This window comes from Bufo bufo, chromosome 3, assembly GCF_905171765.1.
Source record: "Bufo bufo chromosome 3, aBufBuf1.1, whole genome shotgun sequence".
NCBI classification, from domain to species: domain Eukaryota; kingdom Metazoa; phylum Chordata; class Amphibia; order Anura; family Bufonidae; genus Bufo; species Bufo bufo.
Genome location: NC_053391.1, coordinates 158,450,757 through 158,478,503, shown reverse-complemented (window position 1 = coordinate 158,478,503; position 27,747 = coordinate 158,450,757). Strand labels below are relative to the sequence as shown.

Genomic DNA, 27,747 nt, shown 5'->3' with positions numbered 1-27,747 from the left:
AAACTTGGAGTTCGAGATCTCCAGGATTCTCGACTCTAGAATTCTTCGGGGTTCCCTTCAGTACCTGGTGCACTGGAGGGGATACGGCCCTGAGGAGAGGACGTAGGTTCCGGCGCTAGATGTCAACGCCAGCCTACTGGTGAGGGCGTTTCATAGGTCCCATCCGGATAAGGTTGGTCCGGAGGTCACCCGTAGAAGGGGGGGTATTGTCATGCCCCGCCCTGACTAGGTGCGGAGGTCGGCCAGAATAGCAGCACGAGTTTAGTGTTTTGTTTTGGAGCCATGCTGGATCCACCTCTCATCAGGTGCACTGGGTGGGGTCATGAGTTTAAATAGCACTCCACCCCAGTGCTCTGAGCGGATTATAGGAATCACTTTGGTCTTGGAAGCTAGGAAGGAAGGTTGTCTGTTCCAGCTCAGAAAGATAAGTGTGGTTTCAAGTTTGATTATTTTGTGTCATCTCTCCCATCCAGGTTCTGTGCGAGCAGGCTGCTCCTATTTCCCCTCTTCACCATCTCAGGGAATTGAGGGTGTTTCAGCCCAGGCACGGGGACACATCATACCTACCACAAAGGTCTGCATGTGGGCTGAGAAGTGCAGGGAGAGAGGTCAGGGATTAGCTAGGAGGTGACCCTTCCCCTGCCTCTCGCCTAGAGCCTGGTTGGTGGTTTATCTGTTAGTCTGAGTGCACGTCCACCGTGACAACCGGCAGCTATGCGATCAATTGGAGGAGGTGAGTAAATGTATATATTTTTTTAACCCTCAATTGACCTTCTACTAAGCATTCTGTATTAAAGAATGCTATTATCTTCCCTTATAACAATGTTATAAGGGAAAATAATAAAATTTACAGAATACTGAAGTCCGGGTTCGGGTCTGGGTACTAAACATGCCGATTTTTCTCATGTGCATGCAAAACGCATTAAAAAGCTTTGCACTCGCGGGGGAAAATCGTGCATGTTCCCGCAACGCACCTGCATCTTTTCCCGCAACGCCGGTGTGAACCCAGCCTTAAGGACCCTGCCATTTTTCACATTAAGGACCAGGCCATTTTTTGCAAATCTGACATGTGTCACTTTATGTGGAGAAAACTTTAAAACGCTTTTACTTATCCAAGCCATTCTGAGATTGTTTTCTCTTCATGACAGTGGTAAATATGAGTCTAAATATTTCATTTTTATTTAGATTTTTTTTTTCCAAATTTACCAAAAATGTTGAAAAAGTTGCAATTTTCAAAATTTACATTTCTCTGCTTTTAAAACAGATAGTGATACCTCCTATAAATATTTATTATTTTACATTTCTTTTTATGGGATGTTAGAAGGCTAAGGCTACTTTCACATTTGCGTTCGGGGTTCCGCTTGTGAGCTCCGTTTGAAGGCTCTCACAAGCGGCCCCGAACGCATCCGTCCAGCCCCAATGCATTCTGAGTGGATGTGGATCCGCTCAGAATGCATCAGGATGGCTCCGCTTGGCCTCCGTTCCGCTCAGGAGGCGGACACCCGAACGCAGCTTGCAGCGTTCGGGTGTCCGCCTGGCCGTGCGGAGACAAACGAATCTGTCCAGACTTACAATGTAAGTCAATGGGGACGGATCCGTATGAAGTTGACACAATATGGTGCAATTTCAAACGGATCCGTCCCCCATTGACTTTCAATGTAAAGTCTGGACGGATCCGTCTGAATAACTTTCACACTTAGAATTTTTTTTTAACTATAATGCAGACGGATCCGTTCTGAACGGATCCCAACGTCTGCATTATAGGAGCGGATCCGTCTGTGCAGACACCAGACGGATCCGCTCTGAACGCAAGTGTGAAAGTAGCCTTAGAAGTGTAGAAGCAAATCTTGAAAATATTCCGAAAATTTCCAAAACCCACTTTTTAAGGACCAGTTCAGGTCTGAAGTCACTTTGTGAGGCATACATAATAGAAACCACCCCATTTTAGAAACTACACCCCTCAAGTTATTCAAAACTGATTTTACGAACTTTGTTAACCCTTTAGGTGTTTCACAAGAATTAAAGGAAAATGTAGATGAAATTTAAGAATTTCACTTTTTTGGCAGATTTTCCATTTAATTAAATTTTTTCTGCTAACAAAGCAAGGGTTAACAGCCAAACAAAGTTCAATATTTATTGCCCCGATTCAGTAGTTTACAGAAACAACCCATATGTGGTCGTAAACTGCTGTACGGCCAAACAGCAGGGAGCAGGAGGAAAGGAACACCATATGGTTTTTGTAAGGCAGATTTCACTGGGATAATTTTAAGTTGCCATGTCACATTTGAACCCCTAGAGTAGAAACTCCAAAAAATGACCCCATTTTGGAAACTATGGGATAAGGTGGCAGTTTTGTTGGTACTATTTTAGGGTACCTATGATTTTTGGTCGCTCTATATTACACTTTTTGTGAGGCAAGTTAACAAAATATAGCTGTTTTGGCAGCATTTTTATTTTTTGTTATTTACAATGTTCATCTGACAGGTTAGATCATGTGGTAATTTTATAGAGCAGGTTGTTACGGATGTGGCAATATCAAATATGACTACTTTTTCTGGTTGTTTTGCATTTTTTTAAAAAATGATTTTTTACTGTCTACATATTCTGAAAGACATATTTTTTTATTTTTTTGGGGGGCGACTGTCTTATGTAGGGTATCATTTTTCTCGGTATGAGATGCCAGTTTGATTGGTATTATTTTAGGGTGAATATGACTTTTTGATCGCTTTTTATTACACTTTTTGTAATGTAAGGTGACAAAAAATTGCCTTTTTGACACACTTTATATAAAAGATTTTTTACGGTGTTCATCTGAGGGGTTAGGTCATGTGATATTTTTATACAGCAGGTTATTAAGGATGCAGCGATTCCTAATATGTATACATTTTTATTTAAGTTTTACACAATAACAGCATTTTTTAAACAAAAAAATCATGTTTTAGTGTCTCCATAGTCTGAGAGCCTTATTTATTTTTATTTTTTTTGGCGATTGTCTTAGGTAGGGTCTCATTTTTTACAGGATGAGATAATGGTTTGAATGGCACTATTTTGGGGTGCATATGACTTTTTGATCGCTTGCTATTATACTTTTGTGATGTAAGGTGACAAAAAATAACTTTTTTGACACCATTTTTATTTTAGTTTTTTTACGATGTTCACCTGAGAGGTTAGGTCATATGGTATTTTTATAGAGGTGTTCGATACGGACGCGGTGATACCTAATATGTTTTTTCCCCTATTTTTTACAATCTTTTTTAACTTTATTTTGGGAAAAGGACTCTTTATTTTAATTTTTTTTTACTTGCAACTTTGGGGAAAAAAATCGTAAAACTATTTTTTTCGCTTTTTTTTTGTCCCAATCTGGGACTTCAACTTTTGGGGGTCTGATCCCCTTTACAATGCATTGCAATACTTCTGTATTGTAATGCATTGGCTGTAAGTGTATTGCTCAATGTACTGTAATACACTTACAGCTTCCTGCCTTTTAGTCAAAGGTCCCACAGCACTAGGGAAGGGGTATCGGAGTCTGAGGGGAACTAAGTGCAGCTGATGGGGTAACTGCAGCTAAGGCTACTTTCACACTGGCATTTCTCGGTCCGCTTGTGAGATCCGTTTCAGGGCTCTCACATTCGGCCCAAAACTGATCAGTTTAGCCCCAATGCATTCTGAATGGATAAGGATCCGTTCAGAATGCATCAGTTTGGCTCCGTTCCGCCTCCATTACGCTCTGGAGGCGGACACCAAAACGCTGCTTGCAGCGTTTTGATGTCCGCCTGACGATGCAGAGCCAACCGGATCCGTCCTGACTTACAATGTAAGTCAATGGGGACGGATCCATTTTCACTGACACAATATGGTGCAATTGAAAACGGATCCGCCTCCCATTGACTTTCAGTGTAAGTTTTTTTTTTTTGTTCATGGTAATGCAAATGGATCCGTTCTGAACGGATACAATCGTTTGCATTATAGGTGCGGATCCGTCTGTGCAGATACCAGACGGATCCGCACCTAACGCAGTTGTGAAAGTAGCCTAAGGCTTCATGCACACGACCGTTGTTCTGGTCCGCATCCGAGCCGCAGTTTTTGAGGCTCGGGTGCGGACCTATTCACTTCAATGGGGCAGCAAAAAATGCGGACAGCACTCCGTGTGCTGTCCGCATCCGTTGCTCCGTTCCGTGGCCCCGCAAAAAAATATAACATGTCCTATTCTTGTCCGTTTTGCGGACAAGAATAGGCATTTCTACAATGGGCTGCCTGTTCTGTTCCGCAAATTGCGTAAGGCACACGGGCAGCTTCCGTGATTTGCTGATCCGCAATTTGCGGACCGCAAAAAACTGAATGGTCGTGTGCATGAGGCCTAAGGGGAAAGGGCAGGCACAGCTAACTGTTCACACAGCTCCCCAAACCCAAGCTCCTCACCTTTCTGTGGCCAGCCCCTCCCTCACTGCTTTGATTGACAATGCCAGACAGTGACAAAGCAGCCAGGAAGGGGCTTACCACAGAAATGAGTGGAGCTTGGGTGCAACAAGAGCAAGGGTGACACCCTCATTGCACCAAAGGCTTAATTCGTAAATTTTTTAAAAAAAGTATCATAACTCAATAACAGAGACTTAGTTCAACAAAAGAAAAACATTGTTTTAATCAAGTGAACTACAGTTATGTGTCTATGCAAACAGCTGGACGGGGAGGCTGCTTGTGACAGACTCCCTTTAAGTAACTAAAAGCAGTGAGGGAGGGGCTGGCCACAGAAAGGTGAGGAGCTTGAGTGCAACAAGAGCAATGGTGATGCCCTCATTGCACCAAAGGCTTAATTAGCATATTAGGCTACTTTCACGCCCGCGTTTTGTGCGATGGACGGATCCGTTCCGATAATGCAACCGTCTGCATCCGTTTAGAACGGATCCGTTTGTATTATCTTTACCATAGCCAAGACAGATCCGTCTTGAACACCATTGAAACTCAATGGAGGACGGATCCGTCTTCTATTGTGCCAGATTGTGTCAGTGAAAACAGAATCATCCCCATTGACTTACATTCTGTGCCAAGATGGATCCGTTTGGCTCAGTTTCATCAGACGGACACCAAAGCGCTGTCCGTCTCCAAAGCGGAATGGAGACGGAACGGAGGCATTCTGAGCGGATCCTTTTTCATTCAGAATGCTTTAGAATGCAAACTGATCCATTTTGGACCGATTGTGAGAGCCCTGAACGGATCTCACAAACGGAAAGCCAAAACGCCAGTGTGAAAGTAGACTTAACAATAAGTATCATAACTCTGGAACGGAGTATCAGATCAACAAAAAAAAATAGTGTAATCAGGTGAACTACGGCTATGTGTCTATACAAACAGTTGGGAGGTTGCTGATGACAGATTCCTTTTAATGACTTCTTTATTTTTACTATTGCAATAGATGAGAGGGTAAAGGGAGTGGGTTTCTTTTAAAGCTAATAATATGTTTAAAAGTTTATATAAACCTTTAAAATGATTGCATACATAGTATGCTGTGGCAGAATAATAATATGATGGAATCACGTTTGTTCAGTGTTTATTCATTAGGAAATTGTGAGAACTTCAATATATTTGCGTATTGTTGCAAAGCCACAGTACATAGGCAAGTTACCTGTAAACGGTTTCAAATAAGTCTTTGGAAGTCGTCCCAAGAGCCCTTTCATACTGACATTTTCCTTCTCTAGAATACAAAGAGCAACAATTTTTGGTTACATAAATAATAAAGAAAATATTCCATTCCTCGCATTTTCATCATTGCTGGATTCAAGCATCAAAAGGAATCCTGTCACATCTGTTTCCCAATTCAAACCATGGTACCTGTCATGCAGCCCAAACTTGGCATAATTCATCACAAATATTATTATTTTTTTGAAAAAAAAAGCTGTAATTCTTATCTGAAATGTGCTTGCGCCATATGGAAATAAGTTACTCTGCATCACCTTCTTCATCTCGCCTGTTCTCTTTAAAACTACTTGGCAAATATTGACGGTATAATGTACTCCTGTTAAGCATCTTTCCTCCTCTGGATGGGTAGGAAAATGTAATAAATACCTTATCCTTCCTAAGGTTGTATATTTAACCTATCTTCAGGGTGGTCATCATTATCAGATTGCTGGTCACTAGGTCATATTAGGGGAGTTTGGGTTGGCAGCCCTGGGCTCGATATCTCGGTGGGACCCAAGACTGACCCAAATGCCCACATTGCAAAATAATTTCAGTGTCCCCTAAGCTTCTAATGGCACTTTGTCCCTCCCCCATCCTTAATGGTACTTGGTAAGACTGCCCCCTTTTCCCATCCCTCTTTATCTTGATCATGGACACTTTGATATAGCATGTACGCTACTACTAATACTTCAGGATCCAATATTTTAGATGTCCACAATTTTAGAGATTTTCGATTTCAGTTTGGATCTTTGTCCAGTTTCTTTGTCCAAAAACTATCCGAAGCCTTAGGGATTAATCCCTTTTAAATGGCGACAGAAATGTATCTAGGTGTTAAATTATGCCAGACCATTTTGAATAAAATTAATTACCTGTAACCCAGACCGCAAAAGCTATAATTGATTCTTGGTCAGCACTACAGATACTATAAGCAAAGTTTAGAAAAATTCTATTTAGCCGAATTTGACCAAGACATTTGATTCATTCCGAATTCATTTGTCACAAATCGCTATAAATCAGGTATAACTAGACACTTTGCTTAATCATATTCTTCCCACTTGGTGGCCCAATCTCAGTGGAAGTTCACCCTTTCCAGACCAGCAACAAATTTAAGTTGGTTGCTAGGCATTAAAAAATGGCGCCGCGGGCGCCATGACCGCCGGTTCTCTGCTGTTTTAAAGAACAGACACCTGGAACTAATGTCCGTGACCAGCGGTAATGCTGGTCGTAGACTTTTAACTCTTCAGATGCCGTGTTCATCCGGGTGTGATCCGCCTCCCTCATACAGGTATCGGGGGAACTGGAGCGTGTATGCAGCAGCCCCTGTCCTTCTGTGTGATGGTACCAAAGATAGTACTCAACATTTAGGTGGGAAAACCTTACTCAAAACAATAAAATTGAGGGATTCACAACAGGGATGATCAAAATCCCATGTGGATCCCTCCATAAGATCCGGTATTCCTTCCTACTATGAACCTAATGGTATTTCACTTTTAAAATTATAAGGATTAAAAACAGATGGTGAACATGGTAGATAGATCAAACATGACCACTGGATTATGGCAGCAACACTGTCCCTAACGCATGAGCGCTTGTCACATTTCTCCCTATGCTCAGCTCACAGGGCAATGGCGGAGACTAGGGGAATGAGGCTTTTATAGGGCTGTATGCAGCACTTGCTGCATGGCATTGTGGGTGATCTTTAGTTCCCAGGCTTCTTACTTTCACTACAGCCACCATTTTAGAAACACATGATTCGTTACCACAAAGTGTAAGGAAATTTGGCTATTCTTTTCTTGTATGGGAAAAAACTTCCTAAAAGGCCTGATCCCCCCCTAAATTCACATATTTATTCCAAATGTTTCCTATAAAAGTCTCTATACACTAGACTACTTTCTAAGGGTCCATTCACACGTCCGTGTGTGTTTTGCAAAAAACGGACATCGGCGATGTGCGTTCTGCATTTTGCGGACCGCACATCGCCGGCACTTAATAGAAAATGCCTAATCTTGTCTGCAATTGCGGACAAGAATAGGGCATGTTATATTTTTTTTCGGGATCGGAATTGCGGACCCACATCGTGCTGCCCCATAGAAATGAATGGGTCCGCAATTCCGTTCCGCAAAATGCGGAACGAAATTGCGGACGTGTGAATGGACCCTAAACCTTAGTAAAAGTAAAAAATAGGCAGGCACTCTATATCTGGTTTCATAGGATATTTATTTATAGTTGATTAATATAAAGGTTGATATAATATTTTATTATTCTGTTGTTACATTTTTTTATTAAAAAGGTCATTAAGATGGTTGTCTTGGATCTTTTTGGATTGTTACATTTATTTTTCATTATATCCATATTTTTACCTAACTATACCCATACCTATTTTCACCTATTTTACCTAATACTACCACCACTACTCCCCTCACCACCATCCTAATTTTTTCAGCATCACGCACAATTACATTGCTATTTTCCCCATGAATTATTACTTTTAAACCAATCGTAGTTCGAATATATTTACCGTCACCAACCACACCCTATCCCCTTAATCTATGCTTTTAAAATAACTAAGACAACCATCTTAATTACCTTTTTAATAAAAAAAATTAACAACAGAATAATAAAATATTATATCAAACTTTATATTAATCAACTATAAATAAATATCCTATGAAACCAGATATAGAGTGCCTTTTTTACTTTTACTATTCCTTTACCTACTAGTGGTTGGGTGAACCACTTCAGACAGAGCACCACCCCAGGGTGAGATCCGGGAGAGCCACTATTATTCTTCTATATACTTTCTAAACCTTCACATCTTCTTTTCTGAAATAATTTGGAATGACAACCCCCCCCCTCTACAAAATCATCTACACCACATTTTCACTACCAAAAACACTTGGAGGAATTGGAGTGCCCAACCACTATAACTAATATGTAGCGGTCCACCTCACTAGGCTAGTTGACTGGCTTTGTCGCCTAAGCTCTGCATCCAGATAGAGGAACAGTTATCTCCTTTACCACTGCACTTGGTCTTAATACTCCTAGCAGATAAACTATTCACCTTCACATTTTCAAAAACACTGACAGACATATCAGTTAAACTTTAGGACACTTATGTAGTAACTCTCTGCTCCCCCCACCCCCAACCCTACCCTAGTCAAAGATTTAGTTAATTTGAACATACTGTAGATCAGGCATTCTCAAACTGCGGCCCTCCAGCTGTTGTAAAACTACAACTCCCACAATGCCCTGCTGTAGGCAGTGGGAGTTGTAGTTTTGCAACAGCTGGAGGGCCGCAGTTTGAGGATGCCTGCTGTAGATCAAACAAATACCCCATCTATGAACCCTCTCACCTCTTTTCACATCCCTCTGATTTCAGATGGAACTCTGAAACCTCTACAATCTTCAGAAACATTACCCGTATCCCCAATGTTATATTTTCTTCAACATTCCTTACTCATAAAGAGTGCCACAGACTACCATGGATCACTCGATAGACCATTCACCCCCTTTTGAAAAATGTATCTTTTAGTCAAACCCCCATCCCTAAACTCGCCTACACCTATATGATAAAATCTCTATCAAACAAGCCTCTATTTCCTTATGGGAAAGGGACGTAAATCAAATATTCTCTGATGCTGAAACTAAACAGGTATACCTTCAGTCAGTGGCGTAACTACCGGGGAAGCAGGGCCCGGCGCCCGACAGCGTGTCAGTCAAGTTTAATCTTTTTTATTTATATGCAAATTACCTTCCTAACGTGCCCAAGAGGTTGTCCCTCCGGCCGTTTGTGCCCAGCCACGTCTATTATCGTCAAGCCCACTACCGCCTCGCTGTTAATTATTCACTGCTGTCCTCGTCTTTTTTTTTTTCTAAGTGCGCCGTAGTCTTGCGCATGCGCTGATGTTACTCACGTCCGGGCCCATGCGGTCTCCTGGCAGCAGCCTCAAGTAGTGTAATCACGCATGCGCCAGCTTTCTCCGCTTTCTGGCGCATGCGCGATTACATTACTTGAGGCTGCTGCCAGGAGACAACTCAGTGTATTTAAAGCTAATTTAGCCTGTATTTCAGGATTCAAACTCAAAACCTTCTGTATTAGAGGCAAGGCACTTACCCACTCAGATATAATAGCTGCATAGCCAGTTACTTTAAAAAAAAAAAAAAAGCCTTCTACTGTACTGTACTACTTCTACTGAGACCTATACAGTAGAAGTCTCATATTTTTATTTATTTTTTTAAAGACACTGGCTATGCAGCTATATACTGTAGTGGTTAATATTTTGCGCTATAATGCAGAAGCTGTGAGTTCAAATCCCATCACAAACTTTTTAGCCATAATATATTTACACATATTATTATATATTTAGAATATATAATATATTATAATATATGTAAATATATTATGGCTAAAACATCAGTCATAGTTTCCCACATATTTTGCATTCATATATATCAGAAGTATGATTATCCCCTTCACGCATTATGCCGTACAGGTACGTCATTGCGTGACAGGGGTGTATGGAGCGGGCTTTTGCAGTGAGCCCGCTCCATACGCGCGATCTGCCGGCCACACTAACAGGAAGCGGCACCTGTGAAGTGATGCACCTACATCTTCCTTCCGATCGGTTGCCATGGCAGCCTGGACGCTGCTGAAGCGATCCAGGCCTGCCATGGCTTTCTCCATACTGAGCTATGCACGAGGCATAGCACAAAATGGAGTGTGTAAAAATCCTATTCACCATAATAGATCTCTATTATGGTAAATAGGAGAGGGGATCAAAAGAAAAAGAAAAAAAAAGTTAAATAAAGTTTTAAAAAAAGTTTAAAAAAACACCAATATATTAAAAGTTTGAATCACCCCCCTTTCCCAATTTTACATCTAAAAATACATAAACAATAAAAAAGTTAAGATATTGGGTATCGCCGCGTCCAAAAATGTCTGAATTATTAGAATATTTTAAAAAAATTCTTGTGCGGTGAACGCAGTAACAGAAATAAAAATGTAAACACGCGACTTGCCATTTTTTTTGTCATTTTGTCCCCCAAAAATTTTTATAACGGTGATCAAAACGTTGTATATACTGCAAAAATGGCATCAATGAAAACTACAGTTCGTTATGCAAAAATGCCATGGGCTCTACCGCCCATAACAGGTTCCCCCAGCAGAGATTGGGAAAGCTGTTATGTTTGTGATAGCCCGGAGTCTGCTTTGTATATCCAGTACAGGCCTGCAGGTGGCAACATTGTATTGGAATACACTGAATGCTGTGTTCTGTACAGTAAGTCTACTAGGATGACTTACTGTAAAAAAAGAAAAAAAAAGTTTTTAAAAATACTGTAAAAAATTCTAATCACTCCCTTTCCCCCCAAAAAAACAAAAAAAAAATATAAAAAAAAAAAATCATAGGCATCATTGTTTTGAAAAACACCAGTAGTTTTAAAATATTTATCCCATACAGTGAATGGCATAATGGAAAAAAAATTCTAAATAACCTATTCACCATTTCTTTCACATTAACTCCCCCCCAAAAGATTGACTAAAAAGTGGCCAAAATGGTACCAATGAAAAGTACAGATCACCCCCAAAAAATTAGCCCTCACACAGCTCTATAGACATAAATATAAAAATGTTGTAGGAGTTAGAATATGGAAAAAAAAAGAAAAAGATTTTATATAGTGTGGTATCCCAAAAAAATGAAGGAAACGGGTGAGTTTTACAGCATAGGAAACACTGGAGGGACAAAACCCATAAAACTGTGGCAAAATTGCATATTTTTAATTCCAATTCCAATCCATTTGGAATTTTTTTCTAGCTCCCCACTACATCATATGCAATTTTTATTGAAATAAACTAGTTTTCATCTGTAGAACATGAAAAGAGTACACAATGTAGTCACAGGCTTCTTAGTGAATTTGGCACACCTTCTGGCAGGCAAGAAAATCAATTCTATGCCACCCATAAACTGGTTTAAATTTTTACTCTAAGTCCGTCTCTGGTATAAATCCAGAGGGGGAAAAAAGCAGTCTGGTTTGAAGTTGTTTGGGAGCAACACTTACATACAAGAAGACAAACAAGACTAGTTTGTGAGCATTTGCGTGTTTGATTTCAAGTGTGTGTTTATATTAAGTGTGTGCCTTTAAATTACATTACGCAAAAACAAGCCCTTATTAAGCTCTGTAGACCGCAATATAAAAGTTATGACTGTCAGAATATAACGATGCAAAGACAATTTAAATTTTTCTAAAGGTTACATTTTTTTTTTAAGTAGTAAAACAAAAAAAAAAATGTTCAAGTTTGGTATCGCCACATTCGTATTGAGCCGCAGAATAAGAATGTCAGGTCATTTTTAGTGCATAGTGAACGCTGTGATGTCAAAACCCCAAAAACCTTGTTGGAATTCTGTTTTCATTTCAATTTTGCCACACAGATAATTTTTTTCCTTTTTTCTACTGCAAGATATGGTAAATTAAATGGTGGCATTAAAAAATGCATCTTGTCCCTCAAAAAATAAGCCCTCATATAGCTGTGTGAACGGAAAAATAAAAAAGTTATGGCTTTTGGAACATGAGGAGGAATATATATAATCATACTTCTGATATATATGAATGCATAATATGTGGGAAACTAGTACAGTCGTGGCCAAAAGTTTTGAGAATGACACAAATATTAGTTTTCACAAAGTTTGCTGCTAAACTGCTTTTAGATCTTTGTTTCAGTTGTTTCTGTGATGTAGTTAAATATAATTACACGCACTTCATACGTTTCAAAGGCTTTTATCGACAATTACATGACATTTATGCAAAGAGTCAGTATTTGCAGTGTTGGCCCTTCTTTTTCAGGACCTCTGCAATTCGACTGGTAATGCTCTCAATCGACTTTTGGGCCAATTCCTGACTGATAGCAACCCATTCTTTCATAATCACTTCTTGGAGTTTGTCAGAATTAGTGGGTTTTTGTTTGTCCACCCGCCTCTTGAGGATTGACCACAAGTTCTCAATGGGATTAAGATCTGGGGAGTTTCCAGGCCATGGACCCAAAATGTCAACGTTTTGGTCCCCGAGCCACTTAGTTATCACTTTTGCCTTATGGCACGGTGCTCCATCGTGCTGGAAAATGCATTGTTCTTCACCAAACTGTTGTTGGATTTTTGGAAGAAGTTGCTGTTGAAGGGTGTTTTGGTACCATTCTTTATTCATGGCTGTGTTTTTGGGCAAAATTGTGAGTGAGCCCACTCCCTTGGATGAGAAGCAACCCCACACATGAATGGTCTCAGGATGTATTACTGTTGGCATGACACATGACTGATGGTAGCGCTCACCTTTTCTTCTCCGGACAAGCCTTTTTCCAGATGCCCCAAACAATCAGAAAGAGGCTTCATCGGAGAATATGACTTTGTCCCAGTCCTCAGCAGTCCATTCACCATACTTTCTGCAGAAGATCAATCTGTCCCTGATGTTTTTTTTGGAGAGAAGTGGCTTCTTTGCTGGCCCTTCTTGACACCAGGCCATCTTCCAAAAGTCTTCGCCTCACTGTGCGTGCAGATGCGCTCACACCTGCCTGCTGCCATTGCTGAGCAAGCTCTGCACTGGTGGCACTCCGATCCCGCAGCTGAATCCTCTTGAGGAGACGATCCTGGCGCTTGCTGGACTTTCTTGGACGCCCTGAAGCCTTCTTGACAAGAATTGAACCTCTTTCCTTGAAGTTCTTGATGATCCTATAAATTGTTGATTGAGGTGCAATCTTAGTAGCCACAATATCCTTGCCTGTGAAGCCATTTTTATGCAACGCAATGATGGCTGCACGCGTTTCTTTGCAGGTCACCATGGTTAACAATGGGAGAACAATGATTTAAAGCATCACCCTCCTTTTAACATGTCAAGTCTGCCATTTTAACCCAATCAGCCTGACATAATGATCTCCAGCCTTGTGCTCGTCAACATTCTCACCTGAGTTAACAAGACGATTACTGAAATGATCTCATCAGGTCCTTTAATGACAGCAATGAAATGCAGTGGAAAGTTTTTTTGGGGATTAAGTTAATTTTCATGGCAAAGAAGGACTATGCAATTCATCTGATCACTCTTCATAACATTCTGGAGTATATGCAAATTGTTATTATAAAAACATAAGCAGAAACTTTTCCAATTTCCAATGCAATGGTTAACTATAGATATGTTCGATCCAGCGCTGAGCAGCCTGTACTTACGATCATAGCAGTCTGGAGGCAGAAGGCTGGGCGGGCGGGCACTGGCAGCGTAACTTCCTTCGTCATGTGCCTGCTCCGCCCACTTTATGAATGAAGCAGGCGGCGCAGGCACGTGACGTAGGAAGTTACACTGCCAGTGCCCGCCCGCCCTGCCTCTTGCCTCCTGCCTCCTGCTTCCACCCTTCTATGATCGTAAGTTCAGGCTGCTCAGCGCCAGATCGAACATATCTAAAGTTAACCATTGCATGCCTGCAGTTACAGTAGATACCATTAGTACAGTGAGCGTACTGCAATGGAATACAATGACTGCACTGGGCCCCTGCTGCCATTTAAAAACTAGTGTAGATGCCAGCCCCCAACCTCTGTATTGGGGGTCATTCACAGTGGCTGACTCTGTTATGGGGGGGATCTGTGGATGTCAAAAAGCATAAGATGCTATTTATCTGTCATCCACAGATCCCCCCATAGAGGTGTCATGCCATCCACAGATGCCCCCATAACAGTGTCAGCCACAGACCCCTATAACAGTGTCAGCCACAGACCCCCATAACAGTGCCATCCACAGACCCCCATAACAGTGCCATCCACAGACCTCCATAACAGAGCCATCCACAGATTTCCATAACAGTGCCATCCACAGACCCTCATAATAGTGTCATTCACAGGCTACCATTAGTTCAAAGCCCACCAAAAGCACACCTTTTGGTTCAAAATATTTTTTTTCTTATTTTCCTCCTCAAAAACCTAGGTGCGTCTTATGGGCCGGTGCGTCTTATAGGGCGAAAAATACGGTAGTTCTTTTTTTGTAATTACACATTTACTTTGTGTCATACATTTTTTACAATTACTAAAAAAAATGATATAAATCTGTAACGGGGTGCCGAACACGCACTCGGTCTCCCATCAGCCGCAGACCTGCTGCTTAGCTTCGGGAGTGAGGATCTGTGTTCAGCCTTGTTCCCAGGGCTGCTTTGCTAGCTGGAAGGCTCCCTGCTCCTAGGTCTGCCTTGAGCGCCGAGCTGATCACTTGGTGCTCGACTTGCTTGTCTGTCGGTCATGTGACGCTGGCCACGTCACATGAACCTCACTCCCCACTATAAATACAGGCAACCTGCTGGCTACAGGTTGCCTGTGATTTTGGTCCCTTAGGCTGTGTATTATTATTATTATTATTTAGCTTACCTTTGGATTTGACCCTTGATCTGCTTCCTGACACCTCTTCTGCCTGCTCCCTAAACCTTGATGCTACCTCTCGGATTTTGACCTTGGCTTGCTTTTGGATTTTGTCTTTGCCTCTTCTCTTGTAATGACGTGACCTCCCGGATTTTGACCTCGGCACGCTCTCGGATCTGTCTCTGTCTCCTCCCTCCTACTGACGTGAACTCCTGGACTGACCCCATCTAGTTGACCTGCCAGGCCCTTCCATTTTTGGTGGTACCTTGCTTGTTCCACCTCTGTCCGCTCGAGTGCTACCTCTCATTGGCTGTCCGCTTCCCTGCTGTCTCTATCTCTCTGCTTGCACTTACTCAGGTCAGGGACTGTCGCCCAGTTGCGCCCCGTCACCTAGGGTGGGTGGTGCAAGTAGGCAGGGACAGAGGACCGGGTGGCAGCTCAGGGGGTGCACCTCCGCTCTATCTTTATACCCGTGACGCTACCCCGTGACAGAATCACAGGCCTTAATTTAGCATGGACCCTCTACAGAGCCTCACCAAACATGTGCAGGGTCTTGCTCAAATAGTACAGGAACTTGGGGAGAGACTACAGGTTCAGGAGAGCGTCCGAACTCCCCCCATTCTTGCTCCCGCCACCGTTCAGGTGGAAACATACATTAAATTACCCGATCGGTTTTCAGGTGACCGCCAAAGTTTTTTAGCTTTCAAGGTAAGCTGTAAACTTTATTTTCGACTATGTCCTCACTCCTCTGGTCCTGATCCACAGAGGGTTGGTATTATCATCTCCTTGCTTTAAGGGGACCCCCAGGAATGGGCCTTTTCTTTGCCTCCGGATTCCCCTTGTCTTAATTCTGTGGACCTCTTTTTCCAGGCATTAGGGGTTCTTTATGATGAACCAGACCGAGCCTCTGTGGCAGAATCCAATCTTAAGGCCCTCACTCAGGGGATTCGTCCCGTGGCGGATTATTGTACGCAGTTCCACAAGTGGTGCGTTCCCTCGGGTTGGAACGAACCAGCGCTCAAATGTCAATTATGGGCAGGCTTGACTGAGAAGTTAAAAGACATGTTGGTTTGTTATACTTGTCCTGACTCTTTAGAGGAGACCATGACGCTAGCCATTAGACTAGATAGACGGATCAGAGAGAGACAGCGAGAGCATTTGTTTTCTCCTCATACCCTTCTTCAACCTGAAGTTTCCCCCATTGAACCCAAGATGGAGGCCCACTCGGACGAGCCCATGCAACTCGGGATGACGCGAATAGAGCTACGCCGTCGTCGGGGCTCTTGTTTTTATTGTGGGGATCCCGACCACTGGATCCGTCAGTGTCCTAAAGCTCCGCCTTCTGGAAAGTCATCCAAGTCTGAAGGATCCAGGGACAAGGTACTCCCGGAGGTGGTAAGAAGTAAATTATTGTTGCTGGTTTCTATTGCCTTTGGAGTCTTAAAGGGGTCAGGAAATGCCTTTTTGGATTCAGGGTCAGCTTTTAGTTTTATTGATTGCAAATTTGTTGAACAAATGGGAATTCCTATACTAGAATTGTCCACCCCGATCCAGGTTGTCGCCATCGATTCTACCCCCCTGCTAGGGGGCACGATAAAACTCTGTACTCCGGAGGTTACCCTGTCTGTGGAGGTCTGCCACTCAGAGAAATGCTCTTTCTTTGTTTTAGAAAATCTTCCTGTTCAGGTAGTCCTTGGTATTGCAATTAGCAGGACACTGGGTCATTGGGGCTGCTATGCAGTGGGACAGATTTAGATGTGTATAGGTTCGTGATGCCAGTTGCAGCTTGCGCAGGTACTGTAGAAGGGCCCTTTAAGATGGTATAGCTCATGTACTAGGTTAGGAATGCCAGAGGGGGATATTGTCTCTATATTGTGTCAACGGTGTCTCCTACCTGTAGTACAGCTGGACTCCTGTATCCTGGCTCACATGCAACAAAATTTAGTGCTGTCAATAGGAGTAATGGAGGAATGATGGAATTCCACACAGAAAAGAGGGTCCAACTTGTCTTTACTTGATGTTATTAGATGCAGCTTTAGATCCATACAATTTACAGCTTTAGTCTAGGATCCCAGCAGGTGTTGGCAATATGTGGCAGGAATTATATATATATTCTGCATCTAGTACATACGCCTTTAAGAATCTGGCAGGTATCTGTCTTCTGCTCTGTCTTGGGTTCTGCTTGGTTTGGGCCTGACTAGCTATGGAGGTACTTATCTTCTCCTTGTTCTGGAATCTGTACTTACAGGACTGCTCTCAGGGAATGGTGGTTTCTTCCTGGAGATCTGATAGTTCTGAAGATGGCTGCTTTCTTGGTCATCCAGCTGAGGTAAGGGACTCAGGCTGGGAAGGTTGATCTTGGGCCTCAGGGAGGCTTTGATCCCTGGTTGGGGTCCCTATTTCTGGGAGCTCCTATTCACACAGCCTACCCCAACAGGGGGTGGCTGGTACACTGCCTAGAACTTTCTTTCCTCCCTCTGAAGTAGGATGTGGGAACATTCCACTCCTCCTCAGATAGGGGGAAGCTAGCCTGGAATGGTATATTCCAGTCTAGGTCTATTAACTAACTGTGGGCTGCCTACATACTGCTGCCACCTGCTGGTGTACATTGGAAATTACAGCATATACATAAAATACAAATGCAATGTCAGATTACACAGGATATTAACACATTTACACTTTAACATCATGAAGCATGGGGAACAGAGTTTTAGTGACATACTCTGGGATGTTACATACCCGCTTACTTTAAGTGAAGCCGTCCTCGGCGTATGCTTAGGAGGGTGAGAAAGAATCAGCTCTGGGTACCCAATTAATACAAAGTGCTGCATGAATTACACATAAAATGACGTACAAAGACAAAACATATAACGGTTTCCTCTAGGTTCCTGCCCGCTAGCATAAGGTGTCCAACACACAGTTTCCTTATCTTGGTATAACCAAGTAACCTATAACTGCACAAAGCATGCATCGCTGACTGACTTTGTATGTTCTGGCCATGAACATCAAAGAGAGCATGGGGGTGTCTTTACTCCGTAATCCCGCCATTGTGTAATGCAAAGCCCGCAAATAGAAGGGTGGCTTTATCCTGTATTCCCTTCCCTGCATCATAGCCTGAAGAAATTTGGCTTATAGCACGATCACTATGATGACTACGAGGAAGCTAAAATATATATGGCTCTAAGGTGTGAGGTGCCTTACCTTAGGCAAAAGGCTCAGAAGGGGAGGTATTTATCGTCTCCATGTCTTCTGGCAAATCACAGGAGGAGGACAGTACGTTCCCATGGATCTCCTGGAAATGAGACACCTCCGGATGGGAACAATCCGAAACATTTAACAAGCGGGAAGGAGCAGCCTAGGGCTTCTAACGATTACCAAAGGAGCAGGGGTACCTGTGAAGTTACTAGACCTGTCAGGACTTACCATTTGGTCCTACCCTGGGTACCTATGGGTATATATCACCGGGTGAAGGCCATTGGTGTACAATGTCCCTATGATGACAGTCTGTATGAAGGGGGAAGAGAACAAGAGCTGTAAAAAAGGCACACTTTAAGCAAGTTGCTACATTTTTGTTAAGTGCAATGGTAAGTGCAATCATTTTGGACAGTGCATAAATTCACATTGTGGCACCTAGAAAGATAATACACACAATGGGCAGGATATCTTGAACGTTGCATAACATTTGTAAACTGGTTACAATGACATAAATTATTAAATAGCATGACAATAAAGTGCAAGCTTTTATGTTGCAAACATTTTATAAAATAGTGCAAATTTTATAAGCTCAACAACAACTTGAGTCCGTATTCCTGGAGGTGCTTGTAGTTGCAGAATCCTCTGGAATCTGATAAAAGTCCTTTGCAATCCACAGGGCAAAAGTTAATTGTAATCCAAAGGGTTAAAAGTTAATAGCAGCAGGCTATCAAGTAACCTGAGAAAGGGGATAAAACGGTTAACTTGGACATAAGGGGTTAAGTGCTGATGGGGGGAGTCCTTACTGACATGACCATCTGGATGAGGACAGACAATGGCAACCTGGAACAAAATGGTTAAAACATCACACAACAATGCCAACAGGTCCTCACCCGTCAGGTAATCAGTCCATGGCGTGGCTCTCAAACAATGTCACTTGTTGTTTATTTTCTTCATGATGGGGACACCTTACAGGTAGGTATCCAGCTCCTCATCACTACTGGAACTTCTAAAATGCATGAGAGGTAATTCCTGCCTCTGCTGGTAGCTGAGGGTAGTGTTGGTGGTGGTGCGCCAGCGCCCTCTACCGGTGACAGCAGGGATTGGCTGTACAGCCAACCTGGAGAACGTAGCTATTGCTTGCTGCAGACCGGGATCCACAGCCGGTGCAGGAAGGGGCAGAACTTCTGGCTGCATTGGTGCAGGGAGAGCTGGAACAGCTTGTGCAGACTGCTTCCAGGGGAGCATATAAGGTGGCAGGAAACATGGCTGGACCTTAGGGTTGAAGGTCAGGACGCTATTGTTGATCTGTCCTACCCTTAGGGTTGGTGGCGGTGATAGGTCAGGAATGAGAGGTGCCGGGGCTGGTTGCGCCTTTTCCTTGAAGACTAGTCGACCATCTGGGTTTCTTGCAGGCATCTGGTCCTAGCCGCAGAGCCTGGATCCTCCTGCCAGGTTTCTGGGGTGATGGCAGGGGAGAGTGGTTTCTGCAGCAGGGTGACTCCAGCCGCAAAGAGTCCTTGCATTGACCGCATAGGTGTGTATTCCACCTGATCTCCAATGTATAGGTTGTGCCTCTCCTGGGGCAGATAATGTCTCTTTACAGACCGGCGGCCTACAAATACTTCAGTGCCTGAGTGGTTATCCTGGAGGAATCCCACACCGCGCTCCACAGAAAACCATAGTACAGTTCCTGTACGCCGGGTCAGGATGGGGTCTCCGGACTGGGGGCTGTCAATAACCTGCTTGACCCACTCCTCTACAGCCGACTTGTATTCCCAGGCCGTCTGGGCAAATGCTGTGATTTCGTGGGGTACTTCAGGGTTTAGGCTGCTCAACTGGCTATAGCTGGGCGGTGGAGTGGAATCTCCAGCCGCCTCAACCGCACCAGTAGGCGGTTGTGGCTTGGTAGGCCTGAGGTTGATGACCGGTGATGGGGTCTCTGGACGTGGCGGCGGGACGGACACAGACCGGGCCTGGGCCTCAGGGAGCGGGGTAACTCCTACCTGCTGTCGCGGCCGGGTGGCCGGTTCCGGTGTCTCCTGGTCCCGATCCTGCAGCTCCTTTTTCATCTGTGCCGCGGACTGGTTGTGAGTGAAGTCAGCGGCGGCCCCTGCGGTGGATGACTCGACGTCTACGTCCATCTGTCTAGAACTTTCTTTCCTCCCTCTGAAGTAGGATGTGGGAACATTCCACTCCTCCTCAGATAGGGGGAAGCTAGCCTGGAATGGTATATTCCAGTCTAGTAATAGAATAATGAGCGAGCACTCATACACTTGGCAACCAGATTGACATATGCAGAAAATATTTATTAAATCCCCATAAAATACAAGTAATAAAATTTATAAGAACAATGTAGCAATAATATACAACATTACAGTCACATATATTGTGGTAGATATGATCAACACTATATTCATATGACTCAATAGTGTCGATAAATTCAATAATATATATCACACCAAAAAACTTCAAGTATATGCTGTTATTTGGGAAAGAGGGGGTATTATCTTCTAGCGCTCTATCCCAATTTGGGAAACTGAATGTCACTGAAAATGTTGTAGGTGTATTCACTGGGAGCGCAGTATGTTCATAAAGTGTCCACAGGAATCCTAATAATGTGAAAAGTCTCTTATAGCATATCCTTTTAAGGTCGATATGAGCTTTGGATTGAAGAAAACTTGAAATCGATGTTTGGCTTACCGTCTAGCGTCTGCTGTCTCCTTATTGCTTCAATGGAGCTTTAAATATTTGCCGGCTTATTCAGTCGCTCCATACAGCAAGCTGGTTTAAATTTCGCGGGAGTTCCAAAGATCGCAGGAGTTGCCACTCTGTTCCGCAATTTCCTTTGGTGCAGCTTTCGACGATAAGAATAGTTAATCCTTTACTGTAGAGATTTTCTTCTGTATGGCCATACAGTATTATCAGAGGCTTTTCAATGCAGGTACATCACTTGTTTCACCATACGCGTTACGGGTAGATTCACTCTCCCACATTGTTCTTATAAATTTTATTACTTGTATTTTATGGGGATTTAATAAATATTTTCTGCATATGTCAATCTGGTTGCCAAGTGTATGAGTGCTCGCTCATTATTCTATTACTACATTTGCCTTTAAGAGAGGGTGGGGTGATTCCCTCTATATGAGCTTGCAGCACCATACCTTAACTACTTGCTAGTGAGCCACCACAACCTACCACTAATATTCCAGTCTAGGTCTATTAACTAACTGTGGGCTGCCTACATACTGCTGCCACCTGCTGGTGTACATTGGAAATTACAGCATATACATAAAATACAAATGCAATGTCAGGTTACACAGGATATTAACACATTTACACTTTAACATCATGAAGCAGGGGAACAGAGTTTTAGTGACATACTCTGGGATGTTACAGTATGCCCTGGCTTCAACAACACATTCCGGTCATTAACTGGAGTTCAGGGGAGTTAGAGAGATGGGGGCCTAACTGTAGTTCTTGCTTAACCGTAGTTCAAGCTGGGGTTTCATCAGATATTATTCCTCATTTTATTGCTGATTATTTAGATGTTTTTTCCACCACTGAGACAGATACTCTCCCTCCCCATAGGTCTTATGACTGTGTTATCGACTTGGTACCCGAGTCCAAATTTCCTAAAGGACGGATTTATAATCTTTCCGGTCCTGAGCGCAGGGACATGAAAGACTATATCCAGGAGAGTCTCAAGAAGGGACATATTAGGCCCTCCACCTCTTCCCTGGGAGCAGGATTCTTTTTCGTGGACGGTGGTCTCAGGCCCTGCATTGACTATAGAAATTTGAATAAAATCACTATTAGGAATCAGTATTCCATCCCGTTGATTCCTGATTTGTTTAACCAGATTTTGGGTGCTTCGTGGTTTTCTAAATTTGATTTGAGAGGAGCGTATAACCTAGTTCGTATTAAGGAGGGAGATGAGTGGAAAACTGCTTTTAATACTCCAGAGGGACACTTTGAGTATCTTGTTATGCCATTCGGACTTTGCAATGCCCCAGCTGTGTTTCAGAATTTCATGAATGACATTTTTAGAGAACTCATCAGCAAAGTTATGATTGTTTATCTCGATGATATTCTTGTCTTTTCACCTGACTGTGATTCTCATGTGTCTCACATCAGATTGGTTCTTAAAATCCTCAGGGAAAATCATCTGTCCGTTAAATTAGAGAAATGTGTGTTTGGAGTTCAAGAGATTCCTTATCTCGGCTATATTCTTACTCCTCATTCATTTAAAATGGATCCCAGTAAGGTTCAGGCTATCCAAGACTGGGTAAGACCTTCCTCCTTAAAGGCACTCCAACGCTTTTTAGGATTCGCCAATTTTTACCGTAAATTCATTAAGAATTTTTCAGTTATTGCCAAGCCCCTTACTGACTTAACTAAAAAAGGTTCTGATCTGGTTAACTGGTCGTTGGAGGCCTGTCGGTCCTTTGATACCCTTAAAAATTGTTTTCAGATTGCTCCAGTCTTGGTTCAGCCCGATACCGAGGAACCTTTTGTGGTGGACCGCGAATTACTGGCCATAAAATGGGCATTTGAGGAATGGAGGCATTTTTTAGAAGGAGCTAGACACCGTATTACTGTCCTCACCGATCATAAGAACTTAGTGTTTCTTGAGGCGGCCAAACGCCTTAATCCTAGACAAGCCAGATGGGCCCTGTTTTTTACTCGTTCAAATTTTTCTGTTACTTTCAGACCAGGAAGTAAAAATATTACTCCATATATGAACATAGCTATATATGAAGTCAGAGCAGGGACTCATAAGTTGCGGACTCACACTGAGGGATTTCCTCACTGTGCAGCAAACTTCTGCATAGAAATAGAGACTACATTAGATTTAAATACACTGACTCGAACGAACATCGCGCTCGAGCACACGTGGTGTTTGGCCGAGCATAGCGATGTTCAAGCTGAACTGGCATGCTCGCTCAACACTACTAATGATGGGCCGGCTGCTGCCATCTTGCTGGAATATCTGGTGCAAAAACTCACGCGGCCCATGATGATGTAATCAAGCCGGCCGGCATTGTGATGTCATATGTCACTATGCATTGGATTTCATGCGGGATCTTCAAGCAAGATGGCTGCGGCCGGCCCATTGATGTACGAGGAAATTCAGCTTGTGGCAAATCAAATTTATCTTGAAATTCAGATCGAAGTCCACAAATTTTGCTTTGATTCACTCAATGCTAAACAATACATTAGTAAGTGCCTTTATTAAATGTCTTTACATATAAATGTTATTTGCTGAAACAATCTCTTTAATGTATAATATTATCATCTCTAAGATATGTTAACAGACTTACCTTACAGCCTGTGGTAAGAAGTGCCAGCACATATATGTGACTTTAGAGAAATACATCGCCATGTAATAGAGTGTCTTAGGACTGGACTTTACCAAGTACATGGTGGAAACATCGGTATTGGAATAATAACCTTAAAAAAAAAATTAGAATAATTATCCCTTTCACACTACTATATCTAAACATTTGGGGAGATTAATCATTTAATGTAAGTTTTGCAGGAGTCTAAGTTACTATAATTTGCGCCAAATTTAAGAAATATTGCACACAATTTTTTGCATTTTTCTCTCTCTCTCTTGAGATGTTACTGTACTTTCTATACAACCTCTATACTGGAGTAAGATTGCAAGAATTTTTTGGCTTTTTGATAAATTATAGTTGCAGTTGATAAATCTAGCAAAGGCCGGGTTCACATCACTTCTTTTTTTCCATTGTTCTGCCCTGTTAGACAAGTAAAACAACATAAAAAATTTAGACAGGGCACATAACTAACCCGTACGGAGCTAAAAAGACTCCATTGACTACAGTGGAGTCCGTTCAGTTTCTATTTGGAATCCTATATATTTTTATTTTTTTCCGGATGGAAAAGTCCTGCATGCAGGATTTTTTGTCCAGTCTTTTTAAAGGAATCTGCGATGGAGGTCCGGAAGAGAGCTTCCAATGCCAATGTGAACTCGTCCTAACCACAACCACTTCCCCACTTATTTTTTAAAGAACTTGAGTGGGTGTTGTCAAAATGCAAAAGGAGGTATTTATCATACATTGCACTCCTGAAATCTTCCTTCCTTCCCTCCAGTTCTCCCTCAGTACTCCGCGGGAGAAGCTGGCATAGCATTTCTAGACAAAAGTGTATGGTGTAAAGATTTGCCAAATATTAAAAATGCCACCTGCTCTCTAGCCCAGTAGGCACCATAGCTGCTGTGTTTCTGTTGTTTCAAAAAGCAGATGTCCAGGGTTAATGTCTACAATCAGTCAAAAGACTGATCACAGACATTTAACCCCTCAGATGCCGTGGTCAAACGTGACCCTGGCATCTGACCAGTGAAAATGCAAGAGCCATGGGCTCTACTGCTCATAACAGGTTCCCCCAGCTGAGATGGGGAAAGCTGTTATGTTTCTGTGATAGCCTGGAGCCTGCTTTGTATATCCAGTACAGGCCTGCAGGTGGCAACATTGTATTGGAATACACTGAATGCTGTGTTCTGTGATGGATAAATAAGTCATCTAGGATGACAAAAAAAAAAAAGTTTTTAAAAATATTGTAAAAAATTTAAATCACTCCCTTTCCCCAAAATAAAAATAAAAATAAACAATTAATAATAAAAAAAAATCATAGGCATCAGTGTGTCCAAAAACACCAGTAGTATTAAAATATTTATCCCATACAGTGAATGGCATAATGAAAAAAAATCTAAATAACCTATTCACCATTTTTTTTCCCTTACCTCCCCCCAAAAAAATTTACTAAAAAGTAGCCAAAATGGTACCAATGAAAAGTACAGATCACCCCAAAAAAATGAGCCCTCACACAGCTCTATAGACATAAATATAAAAAGGTTGGAGGAGTTAGAATATGGAAATAAAAAGAAAAAGATTTTATACAGTGTGGTATCGTACTATCCCAAAAAAATGAAGGAAACGGGTGAGTTTTACCGCATAGGAAATACTGTAGGGACAAATCCCATAAAACTGTGGCAAAATTGCATATTTTTTTCCAATTCCAATCCATTTGGAATTTCTTTCTAGCTCCCCACTACATCATATGCAATTTTAATTGAAATAAACTAGTTTTCATCTGCAGAACCTGAAAAGGAGTACACAATGTAGTCATAGGCTTCTTAGTGAATTTGGCACACCTTCTGGCAAGCAAATAAATCAATTCTATGCTACCCATGAGCTGGTGGAAATTTTCACTCTAAGTCAGTCTCTGGTATAAATCCATTTTCATCTTTCTGCAGTGTGTTACACAGGTGAGTAATTAGGGTGTGGCTGTCTAATTAGGAGAGGTTAAAGGGAACCTGTCACCAGGATTTTGGGTATAGAGCTGAGGACATGGGCTGCTAGATAGCCGCTAGCACATCCGCAATACCTAGTCCCCATAGCTCTCTGTGCTTTTATTGTGTAAAAAAACAACGATTTGATACATATGCAAATTAACCTGAGATGAGTCCTATGAGTGAGATGAGTGAGATGAGTCAGGGACAGGACCAGGACTCATCTCAGGTTAATTTGCATATGTATCGAATCGTTTTTTTTTTACACAATAAAAGCACACAGAGCTATGGGGACTGGATATTGTGGATGTGCTAGCAGCCATCTAGCAACCTATGTCCTCAGCTCTATACACAAAATCCCGGTGACAGGTTCCCTTTAAATAGCCAGTCTTGAGGGCAGCTCAGTCCTTTGAATCCAGAGGGGAAAAGAAACAGTCTGGTTTGCAGTTATTTGGGAGCAGCACTTATACAAGGGAGACAAACAACGCGAGTTTGTGAGCGGTGGCATGTTTGATTTCCAGTGTGTGTTTTTATTATGTGTGTGACTTTAGATTAAGTTAGTTGAGATTCAGGGACTTTAGGAGGGTACTACAGTATTTTAGTTGTTTATCAGTACACTGTTGCATTGTATATTTTCTTTCCGTTTTCTTTCATAATACCTATTAGTATGTGTTCCATTATTGATAAAGCAGTCCAGTGCACATCTTGTCAAATGTATGCAGTCCTAGAACAGCGTTGGCAATTTGGGTGGTAGCATGGAGGCTCGGGAAAGTGAGGCAGGTAGCTGGATAACAGTTAGAAAGCAGGGTAGAGGGAAGAGTGCCAGGGAGGGTAGCCCTGATCTGACACACCCCAACAAATTTGCAAGGTTGGCAATTGAGAGGGATTTCAGTTCAGGGAGAGCACTGCTGCAGCCAGACACTTTCCTGCCAGTCAGGGGAATGTCAGCTCCAGTAAGCAGGGGACAAGGAGAGCAGGGCAGGCCAGACAGGTGCTGGTAGTGGGAGACTCAATTATCAGGGGTACAGATACAGCAATCTGACACAAAGATCGGGATCGTCGAATGGTGTGTTGTCTTCCTGGCGAGTGAGTTCGATATATCACAAATCAGGTTGAAAGATTACTGGGAGGGGCAAGAGAAGATCCAGCAGTCATGGTCCATATTATAACCAATGACAAAGTGAGAGGTAGGTGGAGCATCCTTAAAAATGATTTTAGGGATTTAGGTCAAAAGCTCAGAGCAAGGATCTACTGTAAGTTATTATTTTCTGAAATACTACCTATACCATGAGTCACACAAGAAAGGCAGAAGAAGATTAGGGAGGTTAACAAATGGCTCAAGAACTGGGGTAGGAAGGGAGGGGTTTGGGTTCTCTGTCTTCTACAGACTTCTCTGTTGGCTACAGGCTCTATCGTAGGGATGGGCTGCACCTTAATGGGGAAGGTGCAGCAGTTTAAAGGGAGTATGTCACCTCCATATGGCCATATACAGTGCTTACATTGTCCTGTAGCCAGGGCCGGTGCAAGGATTTTTGCCGCCCTAGGAAAATATCAATTTTGCCGCCCCCTCATGTCACTCACTCACTGACAGACACACACACACACACTGACAGACAGACACGCATTTAGACACTCACTGAATGACGTACACAGAAACTCACTGACAGACATACTCACTGACAGACAGACACACACTCACTTACTGACAGACACTCACTGACAGACATACACTTAGCCACTGAAATACACACACACACACAGAAACTCACTGACAGACACTCACTCACTGGCAGACAAACAAACAAATATACTCACTGACAAACACACAGACACTTACTGACCGACAGACATACACACTCATTGACATACACACACAGACACTCAATGACAGACACACATACATTTACTGACAGAAAGACAGACATACATACACTCACTCACTGACATAAATACACAGGTAGACACTCACTCACTCACAGACATAAATACACAGGCAGACACTCACTCAGTCAAACACTTAAACACTCACCTCCCTGGGGTCCAGTGTGGTGCAGCTCCTCAGTCCTCCAGCGCGCCGTTTAGTATGCCGGGGCCGGAATGACGTCATATTCCGGCATCACAGAGGGCGCATGAGGGAGGAGTGGGGAGCTGCTAGAACAGCCTCCCTTGCCGCCCGCCTCCTCTCCT

General features: G+C 42.6%; 1 protein-coding gene across 1 annotated transcript in view; it reads right to left on the bottom strand.

The window, feature by feature from the left end:
• The window catches only part of LOC120994864 (acetylserotonin O-methyltransferase-like), a 193,832-nt gene that overhangs the window by 107,378 nt on the left and 58,707 nt on the right, over positions 1-27,747 (bottom strand). The window contains exons 3-4 of the mRNA XM_040423731.1: positions 23,570-23,699; positions 5,621-5,689 (exon numbers count right to left, since the gene is read on the bottom strand). Coding sequence (XP_040279665.1) covers positions 5,621-5,689; positions 23,570-23,699 — 199 coding nt within the window. The remainder of the gene's footprint in view (positions 1-5,620; positions 5,690-23,569; positions 23,700-27,747) is intronic.